An 18,723-nucleotide genomic window follows, 5' to 3' on the forward strand; every position below is an offset into this window, starting at 1 on the left:
TTAGGTGCCATGAAGACTGCAATACTCAGCTGAGTCCCCCACCATCATTTTGAATTTCCTTTGCTATGTCAGATTTAAGATTTCTTGGAAGCTGAAACTGCATGCCTTGAGCCACCACAGCACATGTCCTTTCAGTTGTCTTTTTCCAGAAGTTACGTAGGTGTCCCAAAACAGGTGATCCAAGCAGACTGGCCAATTTTGTCCATGGTTTACAATGTACAAATCCCAATTTTCACTTTCAGCCCATAAACATCAAGGCAAATTTTGCAGTGACCTTTTAAAAATTCTGTATCAATTCAAACGCTTACTACTAAGGACTCTACTCAACACCAGGAACGTCTCCTATTCCATCTTATCACCTACCACCAAAACCCAGAAGCACAGAAGGGGACCTCTCGGAAGCTGTGGACCACACAAAAGACCAATGCATTGCAGCCCAGCCCACATCCTTAGCTTTCCCAGCTTAATTTCACTACTGCTAAGCTCATTACAATACATTGGCATGCAAATCAATTATCTTCCTTAGGAAAGGATGTTCATGCTTTGTCCAAATCAAAGCAGGGAACCTGATCTATTATATCCAGCAAACCCTGGTACCCCCAAGGGATGGTTCAGACATACCAGCCTCTTCATTGTCACAATCCGTTTCATTTTTAATATAACACAAGCAATCAAATTGCAGGGTGGACCTTTTCCTATTGCCTATACAGGACCTAGGGCATGCCAACTGTCTCAGTTTTGTCACATTAACCCATCTGCCCCCAAAGCCTTTTCAATGCAGAGAAGCATCCTGCATTTGAAGGCACATACAGAAGAGAACACCATGACTGAACATAGAAACATATTCTAGACCATACAGTGCCTGTTTTTCTGCAATCCGCTGCTTGCAACTTAATTGCAAGAACATGCCAATCCACACTGTGCCATCCTGAGCCAGCTTGTATCCTTTGTAAAAAAATAGGAACTTCTAGGAGGCAAACAGCCATCTTGCCAAAGTTGGTGTGCGGAAAAGCTGCTCCTGGAATGCAAAGAATCCAACTTCTTTCCAAATAAGATTGCGTTTCAAGCCAGTGCTTGATGCTGAAATTGGATCCTGGATTGTCACGCTCCCAGGATCCTTAAGAAAGTGCCCCAAAACGTGTATATGAAAAAGCAAACTGAGATGCCCTATTTGCTTTTCAGATTTCCTCTCTTCTGTTCCACTGTTCTCTCATCAGCAATTATACGCCCCAAATTTTGGTAGATGAGTATCAAGTTTAATTATTCCAGTAAGAGAAAACATTTCAACTTTGAAAGTCATCCTTTTTACACTGTGATCTAGCAGATACCAGAGTACAAAACACAATGCACCCTAGATCAGCCAGCTCAAGCACAAGATCAGCCAGCACAAGATCAGCCAGCTCAAGCATATTTAAGCCGCCAAAGTCACCACCCCCACCCCCAAATTTCAGCACGGGCCTGGGAAAAACTCAGTTGCAACAACAAAATAAATGCTCATGTGCCATTGTATTAGCTGATGCGAGCCATATACGTACATTTTGTACTCTGCTTTATTTGTAGCATGTACAGAATGTGGCTCCAAGTCAATTCCACATGCCCACTGGATCTTTCAGCTAAGGTTTTTCCAAACAGCAAGTAACCCCCTTCCCGTGGAAACAGAGGCATTTCAAAAGCTGTTTGAAATGGGGCATATAGATCTGGACGTAGAGGTGACGTTTAACTGCACAAAGCCCCGAGGGGAGCCTAAAGCAGCTCTTTCGCTTGTGGCCAGCAGGGGAGGGGGAGGAGTGTGTAGGTGTGAGAAACCTGTGGTCCTCCAGATGTTGCTGGACCACAACTCCCATCAGCCCCAGCCAGATGACAAATGGCAAGGATGATGGGAACTGGAGTCCATCATCTGGAGAACCACAGCTCCCATGACCATGGTGTAGAATATCCAGCCATATTCTCAGCCACCCATACAGTTAAGGACGCTTATGAACCATGCACTAGTGACTAGCAGGTCCAGCTTTAGCTGGTCCAAATCAGGGTGTCTCCAAAGGCTCATTTTGCTCTTGAGCTACCACCAAGTCACTCTGTGGTTGCTTGCATGCCTCCTTTCCCTAATCATTAAACCAATATTTTAACTCTTTGGGCCAAACTAGATGTTAAATGCGTGAATGCATCTAATTTTTGTTTAAACAGCAGCAGGGCCAGGTAAAGAGAAAGTCAAGATCCTCCCCATACCGCAGTCCCCAAAACATACCAGTGGGACACCAGTAGCATAAATTATTCTGGTTGTTGATAGACCTGTGGACTTTAGAATTTTTCCAACTGGGCTAGTGGTAGCATTTGGGGGCTAGCACAAGCCTGCCCACCCTCTACCCAGGATTTAGCCCAACTTCCAGATTCCCAACCTGGTCCCCTCCAGATGTGCTGGATTGCAACTCCCAGCATTCCTCAGCTGGGGCACCAGATTAGGGAAGGCTGGTGTACTTCCAGTCACAAAACCTTCACTTGAAATTCAGTGTGTAACCAAAGATTCTGTAACTCATTTGAGAAACCACAACAGAATGTGCTGAAGCTTGGGGAGTTTTCACCAGTTTAGACGAGTCTGCCAGGCTGTTCAGGCTTTATCAGCAAAAGTCATAGCAAGATCGGATGTTGCTTCCCAGTGATTCTTTTGCCACAGTTACGTCCTAAGGGGAGGAACAGCTCAGCACTTATGGAACACGAGCTTTGCATTTCACCAGCCTAAGCTCCATTCCTGGCATTCTTCATTAAATTTCTCTCATCACTCGGCCTTCCGCTCCTCAGGGAAGACAGGAATAGGCTAAATAAACAAAGTCTCGTGTTCGTTAAGCACTGGTTTTGGATTCCTCATGGAAATTATTGGGGAGGGGAAGGGCATTCCCAAGGCTTGGCTCAGTTAATGCTCTCAACTGCCCTCTTTGCTTTGAAGTTAAGATTCCATGTTTTAATGGCACTGTGCACAGAGAACTCGAGGACGTGGGGAGGGCAGAACTGGAAGGCCACCAGGCAGGCAACTATCAGAAGAGGCTGAGGGACTATAGAGCACTAGAGATAGCCCACTGGCTACCTGCATACCATGTAAAATGCAGTAGGGAATTTGAGCTTCCAGGCATCCGAACTCCTTTCACCCTTCCCCTCCTGCCACATTCTGCAAAGAATCTGCTGCAACTTGGATGGAAGGATGAATGCAAAAATGTGTGGAAGAAAGGAAACAATGGCAAACATCATCAGCCTGAAGAGAAACATTAACAGCTGAGAAAAGGAAACACTACAGTGAAAAGTCTTTTGCCAGAACTGCAAAGGGGTGTGTGTGTTTAAATATAGTTCTGTTCTCTGCCAGTATCAGGTCAAGTTTTAAAAAGTGACGACATGGAAGACAAAGGAGCAATGTTTCAATTTGATTAATTGAAATGCAACATCAATGCTGCTGAAAGGACTGTTCAATCTGAGAGAAAGCAGCAGCAGTCCTATTTCTTCTTCCTGCTTGTGTCTGGAGTGGAGAGGTTAGGGACGGGAAGAGGAGATAACTTTGACAGCAGGAGAGTTAATTGTGTTGTCCACTCCACAGTATTCCTCCTCACACTTCGCATTAGGATGGCTTGCCTTATGAGAGCGTGTTGTCCTCTTCTGCTCTGTGCCAAGTTTACTGGCAGGTGGCGAATGGCACTTGCTGCAACAGGAACAGAAGCATATTTTGCAGGGAGTAATGGAGTGTTAGGCTTATATACTTTGGCTTAATACAACCCCAGTCACAGATAGAAGGGGCAAATAAAAACTAACACGCTCAGACGCTTTAAAAAAGGGTGAGTGGGTAGCTGTTGAATTGAAAACAGATAGTCACTATGGTCTTTGTAAAATCTTGACTGGCAGACTTTTCAGGGTTTATTTTGTAACTACAATTCACCTGAGGAAGGACAAGTCCATCTCTCTCTCTCCGCAACTGAGTCTAGTCTAGCATGGAGAAAATAAATCAGGGATACTAATCTGCAGCGAGTGAAACCCATATTTAGACAGCAGGCGCTCTCCATGAAAGATGGCAAAAGACAAGACTCAACAAGATTTGGATAAGGCGATTCCGTTTTAACAAATACACACTTTAAAACTTTATTTATATAAAAATCATTTCATTTAAAAAGCATTACAGAGTGAGCGCAGGACTCAAAAGAACAGCAGGATGTCCCCCTCCCCCAGGGGGTGCAAAGGAAAAGCAACAAAGCAAAATAAACATCAGTGAGTTATTAGTCCCTCCTACAGCACCCTCTCCACAACCTGGTGCCCGCCTAGATGCATTGGCCTACAACAGCATCCCCCAGCCAGCATGGCTGGCTGGGGGGTGCTGTTGTAGGCCAACGCATCCAGGGGGGCACCAGGTTGAGGGGAGGCTGTCCTACAGCACTGAATTGGTCAGCGGGGAAGGGTATTTTTTTTTTGGTTCATCTGGATTTTTTTTTAAAAGGAAATAGTGTTTTACATTAGAAAAGTTGAGCGACTCCTCCCTCGGAAAACTGATTTACATGTTTTATCCCTCCCACTCCCCCAAAAGGAAAGAAAAACTGGGATTAGAGCATAGCACAGAGGCACCAAGCATCTTCCACCTTAGGCCTTCCCCTCTTGTGCAACGAGGACTGTTGGTGTGGAGAGAATTCCAGGAGTCGAGGGCAACGGAGTTCCAAACGGTTGCCGGGCTGAGGCAGAGCTCTGAGGGTGGGAGGGGTAAGGGAAAGGTGGTCTTCTGCAGTAGAAAAAGGTGGAGTCACCAATATGGTGCCCAGAGCCACTCACTATTGTCCCCTTTACTGCTGCCATGCAGAGTAGGACACAGATCTGTAAGTAGACCCTAAATTCCTCTCGTTCCCTGAAGAGGGGAGCCATTAAGGTGCACATCATGATCCTCATCCAACAGTGCTTTCACCTCTCCCTCCCCAGCCCCATGAGCCTTTAGTAGTTGTCAGATGAGTTCCTGGTCTCCTCGACTCAGCTACTGCTAAGCACCTCCTCCCAAGTACAGCAACTACACAGGCGGTATCAGGATTCTGGTTCCAAGGCAAGGAGTCAGGAGAGAGCAGGAGCGTAACTCTGTGCCAAAAAAACCCTCTCTCCAGTCCAGGCACTCTTATCTTCCTATCTGAAAACTAGCAAAAGCACCAAGCTATTTCACAGTGGCAAAGAAAGGCACGTGTAAATAGGGACAGATAACCATTTCATTCCCCTGCCTGCATGGGAGGATTTGGGAAATATTTACAGATAGCCTGCCTGCCTGCCTGCCTTCCCTCCCTCCCTCCTCACACTTTCAGCATCATCAAACTTCTCACTTCATCAGCCCTGCCACCCCCACTGTGCACTCCAACTGAGGCACCCACCACTGAAGTCCAAATTATCCATCAGCAACCCAAAACCAGATGCTTCATGGTGTCGTCCCCAAGGGAAAGCCAAAATTGCCACTTTTGGGTATGAAGACTTATGCCCCTTTCACCAAACTTTCATTTAACGTACTCAGTTCTCTTCTCTTTCCCTCAAACCCCTGCACCCCATAAGCTGCTCTTCTCCCACAAATAAATAGCTTCCTAAACTCTGAGTTAACCCAGTTCAGACTAAACCATCAAGAAGCAACTAAGAAACGGGAGAAAACAGATGAAAACACACACATTCTTCCTCAGCCTATGAGGATACAGAGGGCTGTCCCCTCACAGAGGCACTCTTGAAGGCCATCTTGCATCCAGATGACCCAGATGCAGCCACTCACAAGCTGTTCTCTCCTTTGTCATCTCCCACCCTCCCTCACCACCACCCCCCACCAGGAATGTTCCAGTATTCCCAGCATCCTTTGTTGCAAAAAATGAAATCACACACAAAAATATATTCTATAGGCTAAGAGGAGAAAGAGACATGTTCTCACTCCTCTTCTCCATGAAGAGAGCCAGCACATCTCCTTAAGAAAGACTAGTTCCAGTATGGTCGAGTTCAGTTGAGATCCTCCTGCAGCAGTGGCTTCCATCATCTGCTGTGGATACAGCAGAAGCTTGTAACTTTTTAAGCTTGTCTGCCTTAGTCGCTCTAGTGAGATCCATCAGGAGTATTTGGTCTTCAGGAATTGCTGCATTTCTGAAAATTATTATAGACAAAAAAGTGTCCAGAGGATTGGATGCGCAGCCGTCTACAGGGACGTGTGAGGACCTCTGGGCTCGGGGGGGGGGGCAGTCATTTTGGCTGGGTGGCTGGACTTGTGTGCCAAGAGATTAAAAAAAGTGTCAGTCCATTTCACCACAAAGAGTTATACATAGTTATGTTATAAACCCAAAACAGAGAAGGCAGATGGTGGCAACTCTAGATCTTCTGCTGTGGAGAGACAGAAAAAAATGGTTAAAGTTAGCCACAGTACAACAGCAACAAGCAGCAGCTTTCCCCATGGCAAGCAGATTAGACACAGAATCATCAAGCAGTCAAAGCCTCATGAAGTCTTGGCACTGCATGGAGTCTCTGAAAGAAGATTGGTTGAGCAAAACCCCAGAGTAGACCCTATGAAGGTTTGATTGGAGGAGCAGACAACTCTCTCTCTCTCTCTCTCTCTCTCACACTCACACACACACGCTCACGCTTAAACACAGAGGCAGAAGATCACTGTCAGAAAGCAAGAACATACCATAGGGGGATAAGACAAGTGGTCATTCTCCTCAAGGAATTCCTGCCCTTCCTCCTGCTGTAGACATATGTGCTGTTAGTAAGGATGGCATGTTATGTGTGGGGGGGGGGGGGCAGGCAGGCAGAGGGACAAGGAGTCTAAGTGAAAAGTCACAGGGGAAAGTGAAGGAGACGCTGAGCTGAAAGCGGAAAAGTCAATACAGTTAGGGTTAGTTACTTAGTAACACCTTAGCAAGCCGCCAAAACACTGGGGTGTGGTGGTGGGGAGGAAGAGAGATGGTATGTACCAGCACTATTCCCAATGCATTCTCTAGTCCTAGAAATCCTTGGCCTTTCAAAGCTTTGAGCAGCCATTTCCGAAGCTTCCCATTCACCGATTCCAGCCTTTCCCTGTCCAACTCACCATTTCTTGCTACCTCAATGCCTAGAACCACTAAGTGCTTGGTAAGGCCCCAGAGGCCTCAATCAATGGATATCCCAGGTATTTACCATCAGTGGTGCTCCCTTCATAGATTCCATTTCTTCTCCAGATCGGTCCAATGTCCTATTATGTTCCCGCTCATTCAGTGTAGAGTAGTTGTCTGAAATCAAGGGGGACACTTGATATGAGAAAAATTCACACAGGTCCAAGGTAGGTGGGCTGCCAGGGGACACAAGCTTCCCTTCCTACACCCCACAGTCATCCTTGCATCTCACCAGTCAGCCAGGGAACAAGCGTCACTTTCTCCTTCCTTGCCACCATACGTAGCAAATCAGGAGACATGTGTGCACACTAAGGATTGCTCTTGGGACAAACTTATATTGGGGAGGAATGAGTGCACTTTCATGGGTGCACAGCGGCACCACCACCACCACGTCACCACCTTAAGCTTTGGAATGAAGTGAATTATAAATAGAATGAACACAAACAAGGATGATTTGTTGAATATATACCTGGTTTGCACATAACACTAACCCAAGGTTTAACCCATGGTTTGCTGCCTTACCCAGGGTTTGGCTGGCAGATGATTGAATAAACCGTGGTTTGTTTTCCCAATCCCTAGGTTGTTTCCTTCCTCCTTCCCCATATCTCAAATGCCTTTGCAGCATTGTAATACTAGCATGTAGAGCCACTGGGAGTTTTTTTTTTAAAAAAACACTCCTCCCCCCGCCTCTGTAACCTGGCCAAACAACTCATGAACAACCCACGGTTCTGGATTCACACATAACAACTCATGATTTAAACAACCCGGAGTTCACAACCCAAGTTATCTTTCTGGGTTGTTTGAAGTTAGCAAATCATGGTTTGTTGGCGTGTCGGTTGTTCACCCATCATAACAACCCGGAATTGAACAACCCATACCATGGGTTACTGTTATGTGCGAACCCAGCAGGTGTGTATGAGGGGTGGGGCAGATGATGGACACTATCACTTCCTTTGCATTCTTCTCCCCTGCCTCCCCACCCAGTAATCATACCTGCTAGCTAGCTCTATGGAACTGGCAAGCAGATCGACCCAGAATGTGCTGCCCCGCCCTGGGACTCCCCTGAGTAGTGGTGGGGAACCTCTTTCATCCCGAGGACCGAATTTAATCTTGGAGAAACTCTTAGGGGCTGCATTCCAGTGGTGGGCACAGCCAAAGGCAAAAGGAGCAGGGCCAAAAATACAAAAAACATACTGCAGCTTAAAGCTCTTACTGCCAGGAACTGAGCCTTAGGGGAGGCATTTCAACCTTTTAGAATGGGGGAAAAACTGCACAAAAGCCAGGAAACCACCCAACAATCAGTAGTTGGAGGAAAGGGGGCGTGGCCATCTGGGGGACGGTGGAGGGCTGGATTTGGCCCCTAGGCCTCAGGTTCTCCACCCCTGCCCTAGGGTGCAACATGCCCACTAACACACCTTCCTCCTTGTTTCAGAGAGGGAGGGATGCCAGTCCTAGTTCCTAGAACTGCCCTGTCAGCCAAAGAGTAGCATACATACATTAGCTGCAGACATTTGAGAGAGAGAGAGAGAGAGAGAGAGAGAGAGAGAGAGAGAGATCAGCCTTGCCAAAATGAGGCAGAACTGGAGGGGTCGAAACCTTTGGCTTGCTTGGAAAATCTCCCCAATGCAGCCCCTTCTGTAGCAAGAGGTATTTGCTAGCAGTAGAGAGAGGAAGGCATACTGAAGCCAGAGAATGCAACTGCCCCAGAAAAGAACTGAACTTCCTTTTTCCCAGACTCCAGCAGCAAGAGCATGGAGATGCTTCTTCTAGGCAAAGCTAGAATCCCAGCTATTCAGTGGTAGGGGGTCACGCTGGCAGGAGGATTAGCTAGCTGGGTGGGGTGATGGGCAGTGTTGGCAAGGACCGAAACACAGCATCTACACAACCAGAGTGGGATGGACTGCTGATACACATGCACAGGATTTAGCTAGAGATGGTAGAGCATCTGTGCCATAGCAGGTTATGGAGGCAGGCTTGACACACTTTTGGAGCTATACAGAAGCAAGGATGGTGGTGGGGCTTATCCAGCAGCAGCACCCCTCCTGGGTATGTCAAAAACCTCAAACATCCTCTTGTCCTTTTTTCCACTGAAGCTTGCATACCTGGCCCCATGTTGCCCATCTGGATCTCCTCTCGAGAGGATTTCTTGTCTAGGGAGAAAATAAAGTCAGAACGGTTAGATGCAGAAACCTGACTCCTGGTTTCAACCATGTGGTACTCGTCTACCTATACTTGTCTTAAACAGCTACTCATTAGAGGAGGGTGCTGGCAGAAGTTTCCTATGAGCTGGAAGACTGCAGGTAATTTTGCCTCTCCCCTTTTCCACGATGGTAGAAATGCCGAGCTATTATTAGAAGACAATATGCTTATTCTGATTATCACTCTTTTAAATTAACTTTGACAGTTTTAAATTACAACATTTTGCGCTGTTTTTAACATGGAGCTATCCTTGATTCTTTGGAAAACAAAAGCATTCATCCAGTTTATATCTTGCCATTCAACTGATGATCCCTCACTATAGCTCACAATAATAATGCAGTACCATTAAAAAATAAATAAATCATGCAATCAAGTTGCAGCTAAAACCAGTATTAAGTAAAATACAACTCCAAAAAGGCAGAAAACCAAGATCACCTGAAAAGCATTGCTAAAGAGAGAATACCTTTGAGAGCCTTCTAAATACGATGAAGGGAGCTTAAAAGTATATATGCATATAGAATTATTTAAACTACTTATATACTGCTTGATATAAGATCTTTAAGTGGTTTAGATGAGAAATATATAAAATACAATAGAAAAGCCAATAGAAAAACAATAGAAAATAATGAATACATTAAAAAATTACAGACATGGTAAAACAGAGCAGTGCAAATACACATCAGGGAAAGCCTGAGTAAACAGGTTTGTCTTCAAGAGGTGCCTCTTGGACCACACATGGGAGAGTACGCCAGAAGGTGGGTGGCTCTACTAAGAAGGCCCACCGACATGCTGTTACTTGATGAACACGGGATGACCAACAAGGCTTCCTCAAAAGATCTCGGGGGCCAATTTGGTGTATATAGGGGAAGACCGTTTGCTAGATATCCTGGTCCCCGAGTTGTTTAGGGCTTTGTATGTCAACAAAACTTTGAACATGGCTTGACAGCTAATAGGCATACGAGTATCCATGTAGGTTTGCTCTCTCCTGCCACTCACATAAGAGACTTGAATGTTAGGGTGAACTCTATTCCCTGCGGTGCCAAGTTTTGTATAAGCAAAATCTGGCATTCTTCCCTCTTCCCAGATGTTCCCCACACACAAGAATGCATTCAAAATATCTAACTCCCCCTGCCTGCATCCTGACGTGATGGATTCCTAGGAAAGCCGATCCACACATAGATTCCACTCCAGTTCTCCTGAAGTTCCTAGTATCAACTGTCGTTAAAGTGGGTTTGAGAGTATGCAGAGTTTACAAATGGCTCACAGGAGCAGGGGATGAAGCTTCTGTGCCCTGCATGACTGCCTGCCCTGCCTTGGTACCCTGTAGTAGGTTCTCTTGACCATACCCCCTGTATGCATGCCAGAAGAACCCTCCGGCTGTGGAGTAGCAAGGGGGGGTGTCCTCCAATGGAAGCTCAACAGTCTGCACTGACCCACATGGCCCTGCCTGTGGTGTGAGGAGGAACAGTACAGCCATCTCAGGATAACCAACATCAAGGGAGGGTGGTAAAGCATGCAAACTGGAGTTGTGCAAAAAGGCATCATTCACATAACTGTTCCAAGAGTGAAGCAGTGCAGCTTCTGTACATCACTGCAGTAAGAGAACATTGCCTGTGTTGCAGCTGCTACCCCTCTGGTAAAACAGTGTTCCTATCCAACAGCGTTCCTATCCAACAGTGTTCCTATCCACGTTACTCCAGTAGCATAAACATACTACATATATATGCATGCACCCATATGCATAATTTAGCCTTCTCTGCAGGCCGATTTTTAAACTTTACCCGAGTCTTACTGTGAAAAAGGAGCCAAGCGCCCATCCTAATGTCTAAACAACATTGAGCCTGGACAGCCCCACAAGTGTGCGATGGTGTGGAGGCCTCATCCACACCACTGGATGTTTGTGAGGCAGCCCCAGCTCAATAAAAAGACTCCTGTCTTGAAACTCTGGAGAGCTGCTGGCAGTGAGTACAAACAATACAGAGTTAAACAGTGACTAATCTCTGTGTAAGGCAGCTTCCTGTGTTCCATTCTCCTTCACCACACAAAAGCCCCAGGAAACATATGAACTGGGCCCCCTTTTTCCTGGCACCGAACCTGGGATTTCTGATGTAGATTATGACCAGTCCTCTACCTACCTCCTTTTTGGTTCTTATCAATGAGGGGCAAGGTGCTGTCATCAAAGGAATTGCCACCCTGACTTCTAGAGGCATTATTCTGCTGCACCTGAGAAGAAGGAATTGTTCAGTACACTTATGCTGTCATGAGACAGGGCTTATATACCTAATCTCCCAGCTATTTCCTCAGTATTTGGCAGTATATGCTGCCATCTAGTGCCTGGAGGCATCAGGAGCACCCACCCACCTACATCCAGCATCCTTAGAAGATGGCCAGTCTACAGATATTCACCTCTGTGGATGTTGTATGCTCAAAAGACAACATCCACAGGTCGAGACTGTGCAAGGTAAAACTTTGATGGAAGGCCTAGATACACAGGCTTTTTCCTTTGTTCTTTTGAGCTGGTGTGGTGTACTGGTTAGAATGTGGGACTAGAAACAAGACTGCAGGGAGACCCTGGCGTGAATCCCTACTCACAAGGCTCAGTGGGTGACTTTGGGCCAGTCACTGTCTCTCAGCCTAACCTATTTCACAGGGATGTCGTGAGGATAAAAAGGGGGAATATACTAGGCACACCACCTTGGGGAAATGTAAGAGTATTGACATTCTAAGTATAATAAATAAAATAAGAAAGATGTACAGTAAGAAAGCTGTGCCCTCAAGCACAAATGTTTACAAGGCAAGGGCCAGTGACATGCAAGGACTGACACGATCCTTGGCTTCCACAAAGCAGCCACTGAACCTCTTCTGTGAGTTGGCTTGATCTGGTTTCTAGGCTAGGAACTATAACTGCACCTTTATTTATTTTTAAAGGCACAATGTTGGCCACAGAAGCGGCTCATCCAGTCATAAAATACCTGATAGTACAACCTGAGGCAGGCTCATCAAGCCCATCTCTGACTCACATTTATCGGACAAAGCATGACCCACCCTTCTTCCTCCCCATACCCCAAAGTCCTTCCACAACACCCATCCAGGCTCCAGATACCTGGAAGTCAGCCTTCTTCCACCCTTCTTTCTCCAGCGGCTTCCGCAACTCTTTATAGCCCCAGATGGTCTGCAATACAAGAGCAGCTGCTCTGACTTCTCTCTCTGAGCGGTTCCTAGGAGAGAACAGAAAGGTATTACAAAAGAATTAACAGCCTAGATCACAAGCACCTGGAGGGAGGGAGGGAGGGAGGGGGGAGAGAGAGAGCACACTGCACCCACCCAGATTTGTTGATCAGCACTAGCTTCTCGATGCCTTGCGTCTCCCGCAGTTTCTTTGCTGCTTCCAAGTTGTCCACAATAACCTCATTTATAGTATTTAGCACAGAGACCACAGTGTCTTCCGAGAGGTTCTTGGCCGGCATCTGTTGTCCCCCTGGCAAATTCTTCACTAAACTGGGGATGGCATGTTTACCTAGGAGTGGGAGTAGATCAGAGTTGGTTAGGAGAAAGAAACATTATGAATAGAGGTGGGCAGAAGACAAGAGGGGTCTCCACATCCTGCAGCCCCTGCCTGAACTCTTCAAGTGCCCTTGGAGGCTCTCCTATCGGAAGTGGGATATGAGAAGGGCTGCATAAAGCTCCGAGATGGTGTTCTCATATCAGGGAATTACAGTTCAAAGCTCTTCAGTCTCTTGCCTGGGAGACAAAGTTGTCAGCCAAGCCTTATTTAGTTAAGTGGCAGGAAAAGGGAAAAATAACAACGTGCTATAGCTTAGCCTTGACCAACCTGGTGCTCTCCAGATGTAGAATCATAGAATCATAGAATAGTAGGGTTGGAAGGGGCCTACAAGGCCATCGAGTCCAACCCCCTGCTCAATGCAGGAATCCAAGTCAGAGCATCCCTGACAAATGGCTGTCCAGCCTCGTCTTGAAGGCCTCCAGTGTGGGAGAGCCCACCACCTCCCTGGGTAATTGGTTCCATTGTCGTATTGCTCTGACACTCAGGAAGTTTTTCCTGATGTTCAGCCAGAATCTGGCTTCCTGTAACTTGAGCCCATTATTCTGTGTCCTGCACTCTGGGATGATCAAGAAGAGATCCTGGCCTTCTTCTCTGTGACAACCTTTCAAGTACTTCAAGAGTGCTATCATATCTCCCCTCAGTCTTCTCTTCTCAAGGCTAAACATGCCCAGTTCTTTCAGTCTCTCTTCATAGGGCTTTGTTTCCAGTCCCCTGATCATCTTTGTTGCCCTCCTCTGAACCCTCTCCAGTTTGTCTGCATCCTTCTTAAAGTGTGGTGCCCAGAACTGGACACAGTACTCCAGATGAGGCCTAACCAGTGCTGAGTAGAGGGGAACTAGTACTTCCCGGGATTTGGAAGCGATGCTTCTATGAATGCAGCCCAAAAGAGCATTGGCCTTTTTTGCAGCCACATCACATTGCTGGCTCATATTCAGCTTGTGATCGACAACAATTCCAAGATCCTTCTCGCTCGTAGTGTGGTTGAGCCACGTATCCCCCATCTTGTAACTGTGCATTTGGTTTCTTTTTCCTAGGTGCAGAACTTGGCATTTGTCCCTATTAAATGCCATTCTGTTGTTTTCTGCCCAGCGCTCCAGTCTATCCAGATCACTTTGAATTTTGTTTCTGTCTTCCAAAGTATTAGCTATCCCTCCCAATTTTGTGTCATCTGCAAATTTTATCAGCATTCCCTGCACCTCCTCCTCCAAGTCATTAATAAAAATGTTGAAGAGCACTGGGCCCAGGACTGAGCCCTGCGGTACCCCACTCGTTACCTCTCCCCAGTTTGAGAAGGTCCCATTGATAAGCACTCTTTGAGTCCGATTCTGTAGCCAACTGTGGATCCACCGGATCGTTGTTTCATCTAGCCCACTTCGAGCTAGTTTGCTCATCAGGATATCATGGGGCACTTTGTCGAAAGCTTTGCTGAAGTCGAGGTATATGATGTCTACAGCATTCCCACGGTCTACAAGGGAGGTTACTTGATCAAAAAATGAGATCAGATTTGTCTGGCAGGACTTGTTTTTGACAAATCCATGTTGGCTTCGAGTAATCACGGCATTGTTGTCAAGGTGCTTCCAGATGGATTGCTTTATGATCTGCTCCAGAATTTTCCCAGGGATTGATGTCAGACTGACTGGTCTGTAGTTCCCAGGTTCCTCCTTTTTGTGATGGACTACAACTCCCAGCATCCCCCAGCCAGGAGAGAGACTGGTTTTAGTAACCCAGGAAGCTAAAGTCTGATTTTAATCTACAACTTCACAAGGTAAGTTGGTGGAGTCAAGCCCAAATTATCAAAAGTGATGGTGGGGATGGGGAAATCAGCCAAAGTATCAGGCACCAAATTCCAAACATTTATCAAGCTAAAGCTAATCTAGAAAGCCTTAAATGGCTTGAACTCTAACATTACCTCGGGCTGTTTGGCCCCACTATGATTCATGATCAAAAATGGTCCCTTCTTTATTTTTTAAAACTGACCACACACCATAAACATATTGCATCCCTTCTCTGGTACAAGAGCTTTCGTCTGCCCGACCAGGTGACTGGGCCTAACTGAGAAAGCATGCATTACAAGATGGGGTGCAATTAACTTCTTTAAGATGCACGTTACCCAGACCAACATCTGAGACAGGATAAGAAATCTGCAAAACGGAAAGCCCCTTCCCTGTTCTGTTCTCACCTATCAGCTCTTTATTACGGGAATCCACTGCCAGGTTGCGCAGGGCTCCAGAAGCAGCTTTCACAACGCGCTCGCTGTCATGGGTCAGCAGGTCAGCAACGGCAGAGAGACCTTTTTCCTGGCGCAACGCAGAGCGAATGTACCGCCCATACTGTAAGAGACAACACAGGTACTCAGTTGAAATAAGAGCTACATGGGACCCGGTGGGGGGGGCAGGGGGTGGTGTTGTCCCACATACAGGACAGCACTTTCTGCTCATGCTCCTAGAACAAGATGCCCCTGACCTTACTTCTGTGTTCCCTCACCCACAACCTTCCTACAGGGCAAGCTCAGTTTCCTACAGTAATCTCGTAGCCACAGCCCACAGTCAACCCAGTACTCCAGCAATATATGCTCCCTGAGACCAGCTGTTTAATTTTACAGTTAACACTGAGCCAGCCACATGCCTTTTGACCACAATGTTGACTTCACTGTTCCATTCCGGAAATTCCCCATCGCCCCGAGGCGACATACGAAACCTTCAGTCTCGGTCTGAAATATTATCCAAGGGAGACTTGGACACAAGGTTCCTGCAGCCATGGAAGTGCTGGTGGTTCATTTCCGACTTCTTCCATGGCTGCTGCCTTAAAAATTGGACCTGCTAACCATGGAAGAGACCAGGACTTGCGTGCATGCTAGGACTGCTCAAACAAGGGAGGGAGGGGCCAAGAAGAGATGCTTGATCCTTGCTTTCTCCCTTCCCTCCCCTTCCACGCCCCCTAAATCTCCTGAGCAACTTGCTTCATGCCCTCATTAGAGGGCAATATCTGGTGCATTATTCTTCCCTCCTTGAGCAACTTCCTACTACATCTGCAGAGTGCAACACAAAGAAATCCCCCAACACTGGGATGCCCTCCATGGTTCCTTTAGAAGCAACTCTTGGCACCTGTGAATAAGCCAACCCAGGCAGCCTTTTAAAGTTAGAGAAGGAAGGCGGAATAAGGGGTGGAAGCGGAATAAGGGGTGGAAGGGGAATAAGGATGGCATGTACACGGGGGGAGATGGAGGACGACAGAGAAACAGCCAGGGAAAACTTGGGAGTGACTACTAAAGGCACCAGAGGGTAGGAGAGAACAGAGAAGGAGACAGACAGATCTGCACACAGCTCCATCTCTTGCGTATGGGGTTTATGTACCAGAAATCCTCCTTCTGTTGCCTACCAAGAGGCCCTCGCTTTCAGAAGGCTTGCAAGCAGGGCTTTAATCACTGGGCGAGAACATACGATAAAAGCAGGGATTTTACTTTGGAGCAGGGCTGTTGAATCACAGGATCGCAGGCCAAACCCAGCTGTCCAGGGATGGCCACGTCCCCTTCCCCTGGCAACACCTCCTTTCTCTTGACCACTGATCTTGGTGGTTTCCCAAATGTTGTGCAGTCCCCCTCCCCATTCTAAAAGGCCAAAATGCCCCTCCTAAGGCTTAGCTACTGGCACTAAGAGTTTTACCTTAAATATGCTGGCATTTTTTCTAGTTTTGTCCCCACCCACCACTGACACGTGGCCCCCGAGAGCTTCTCCAAATTTGGGTTCGGCCCTTGGGCTGAAAGAAGCTCAACACCCTTGCTTTAAGAGCATGTGCAAACACAAAAGCTGGACTGGAACTATCTCCAGTCTGCTCCAGCCAGGCAGTTCTTTTTGAGTGAACCGCCACATATGTTAACCTCATTGGAGAATGGAAGACACATGAGACCAAGTCTCTCCACTGCCACTACTTGCATTTGCCCTGCCACAGCAACAAGCAGCACCCCGTGAGGTTCAAACAACCCCCCACCCCCAGCAACTCTTTGCATTGGCCGAGGAGCGGGGCATGAACTCGTGTGGTTTTAAAAAAAAAATGAAACAACCCTGCAAAACCTCCTGGTGTTTTTGGAATTTGCTTTAAGAGGAGATGGTGGGACAGAAAGATTTTTAAAAAGTGGGGATGACAAGAGGGGGCAACCTAACCCTGGCACTGAGGAAACCTTACCAGCTTTTGGGGGAGGGGGCATCCCCGCCTTTTCCCATCCACGGGAACAAAACCAACCTTAAATGGACAATACTTGTTTACGCCAGTTTGTCCGGTTCAACATGCTTCAGGATATAAGGGTGGATCACATGGGCTTCCACCCCTGTGTGCACAAACAGGCCCTTCTTCTGCTTCGCCCATTGCCTTAATTCCAACTCCTTTGTTGCTGTTTTTTAAAAATCTACACACGGGATCCAATTTGCAGTCATTGCATCACTTGTGTGGTCACTCACCGTCCAGCGGCCAGCACACAGATTCTGGATGGCTCCTGCTGAGGCTTCTAAGATGGCTTGGGTTTTGCTCTCCTTCAACAGCGAGATATAGATGCGGACGATTTCTGGCTGGAAGAGGAGTTCATAACCTAGGAAGTGATACATATCCAAGTTATACATAAAGCCTACCAAGCTCTCTTCTAGAAGCCCCCGCCATCCAAGATAAGGTGGGGGGACAGATAAAGAACCTTCTCAATAGTGGCACCCTGTTTGTGGAATTCTCTCCCTCCCCTGGGAGGCCTGCCTGGGGCCAATACTCATTCTTTCGTTGCCAGGCAAAGACATTTTTATTCTCCCAGACCTCCTAATCCATTTCTCCCCTTTAAAGTGTTATTTTATGTATTATAGCTTGCTTTGGTAAACCACCCTGGAAGTTCTGATGAAGGTCACCTAGAAACCTTGTAAATAAATACACACAGGGGGAGAGAAGAATGCGCATACAAGAGAGTCTAATGCTGGATGAGGCATTTAAGCTGTTCAGTCTGCTTCCCTGGTCTTAAGAAGAATCCTAAGCCACTATCTAATACCACTCCACAAAGGTGGGGTGGGGGGCTCTGGACCCAAGGCACCTTTCCTTGTGGCTTTTGGAATAGCCACACTCTACCTGCTCAGACCTGGAATAGTTATATCAATGCACCACACAGAAGAGCACTTTGCATTTCCAGATTTGGCAAGTCATCAGCCATGTGCATCCAGCCTCCTACTTTGCTTATGCTGCGCTGGGCACAAAACAGGCTCTCTTCCACACTCTTAGGAGCAATGATGGTCACTGGATTGCTGCCACCACAGTCACACACTTTAGGCCAGGTAACTGAGGCCACAGAGCGAGGCTGGCTGTTTTCCTAGCACACCTGCATGCCACACCTTTGTTAGACTTGGGATGGTTCCTGAAGCCGAAAAATCTGCATCTCCACCCCAACCCCCAATAAAAAACATGTCTCAACAGCGCATGACTCATGTCCTTTGCCTTCGTTAAAGCTGAACTTGTGGGAGAATGCATGACAAAAAGCCGCGCTGGAGATGACGTAGTTGAAGAACAAGTTAACCCTTGCCCCCCAAAAAGCAGGGAAGGGAGAGGAACCTTTTATGAACATACAAAGCTGCCTCATACCACGCCAGGTTTTTATCCAACTAACCTAGTATTGTCTACTCTGACCAGCAACAGCTCTTTAGGGCAGGGATGCAGAATCTCAGGCCTGGGGTCCCAATCTGGCCTGCTGGTGTTCCCCAGAAAGCCGCACCCCTTTCCCCTCACAGCCAATGATTTGGTGGTTTCCTGGCATTTGTGTGGGTCCCCCCCCCCTCCCAATTTCTAAAAGGTTGAAATGCTTCTTCTAAGGCTTAATTGCTA

General features: G+C 47.0%; 1 protein-coding gene across 7 annotated transcripts in view; it reads right to left on the reverse strand.

The window, feature by feature from the left end:
- Nucleotides 1-4,080: 4,080 nt before the first annotated feature.
- Nucleotides 4,081-18,723, reverse strand: part of CTNND1 (catenin delta 1) — a 68,035-nt gene continuing 53,392 nt past the window's right edge. For 5 of the 7 annotated variants that reach the window (XM_084859875.1, XM_084859857.1, XM_084859853.1 and 2 more), the window contains 8 exons: nucleotides 17,334-17,461; nucleotides 15,059-15,209; nucleotides 12,639-12,831; nucleotides 12,418-12,532; nucleotides 11,450-11,537; nucleotides 9,218-9,265; nucleotides 7,141-7,232; nucleotides 4,081-6,348 (listed from right to left, as the gene is read on the reverse strand). In XM_084859875.1, coding sequence (XP_084716001.1) covers nucleotides 6,337-6,348; nucleotides 7,141-7,232; nucleotides 9,218-9,265; nucleotides 11,450-11,537; nucleotides 12,418-12,532; nucleotides 12,639-12,831; nucleotides 15,059-15,209; nucleotides 17,334-17,461 — 827 coding nt within the window. In that variant the 3' untranslated portion in view covers nucleotides 4,081-6,336. Of the gene's footprint in view, nucleotides 6,349-6,523; nucleotides 6,710-7,140; nucleotides 7,233-9,217; nucleotides 9,266-11,449; nucleotides 11,538-12,417; nucleotides 12,533-12,638; nucleotides 12,832-15,058; nucleotides 15,210-17,333; nucleotides 17,462-18,723 lie in introns of those variants that run through there. The other 2 variants (XR_014792507.1, XM_084859847.1) reach the window with 2 other exon arrangements.

Source organism: Heloderma suspectum, chromosome 1 (genome assembly GCF_057233095.1).
Source record: "Heloderma suspectum isolate Gila_16-S chromosome 1, 16-S_ref, whole genome shotgun sequence".
In the NCBI taxonomy this organism is placed as follows: Eukaryota; Metazoa; Chordata; class Lepidosauria; order Squamata; family Helodermatidae; genus Heloderma; species Heloderma suspectum.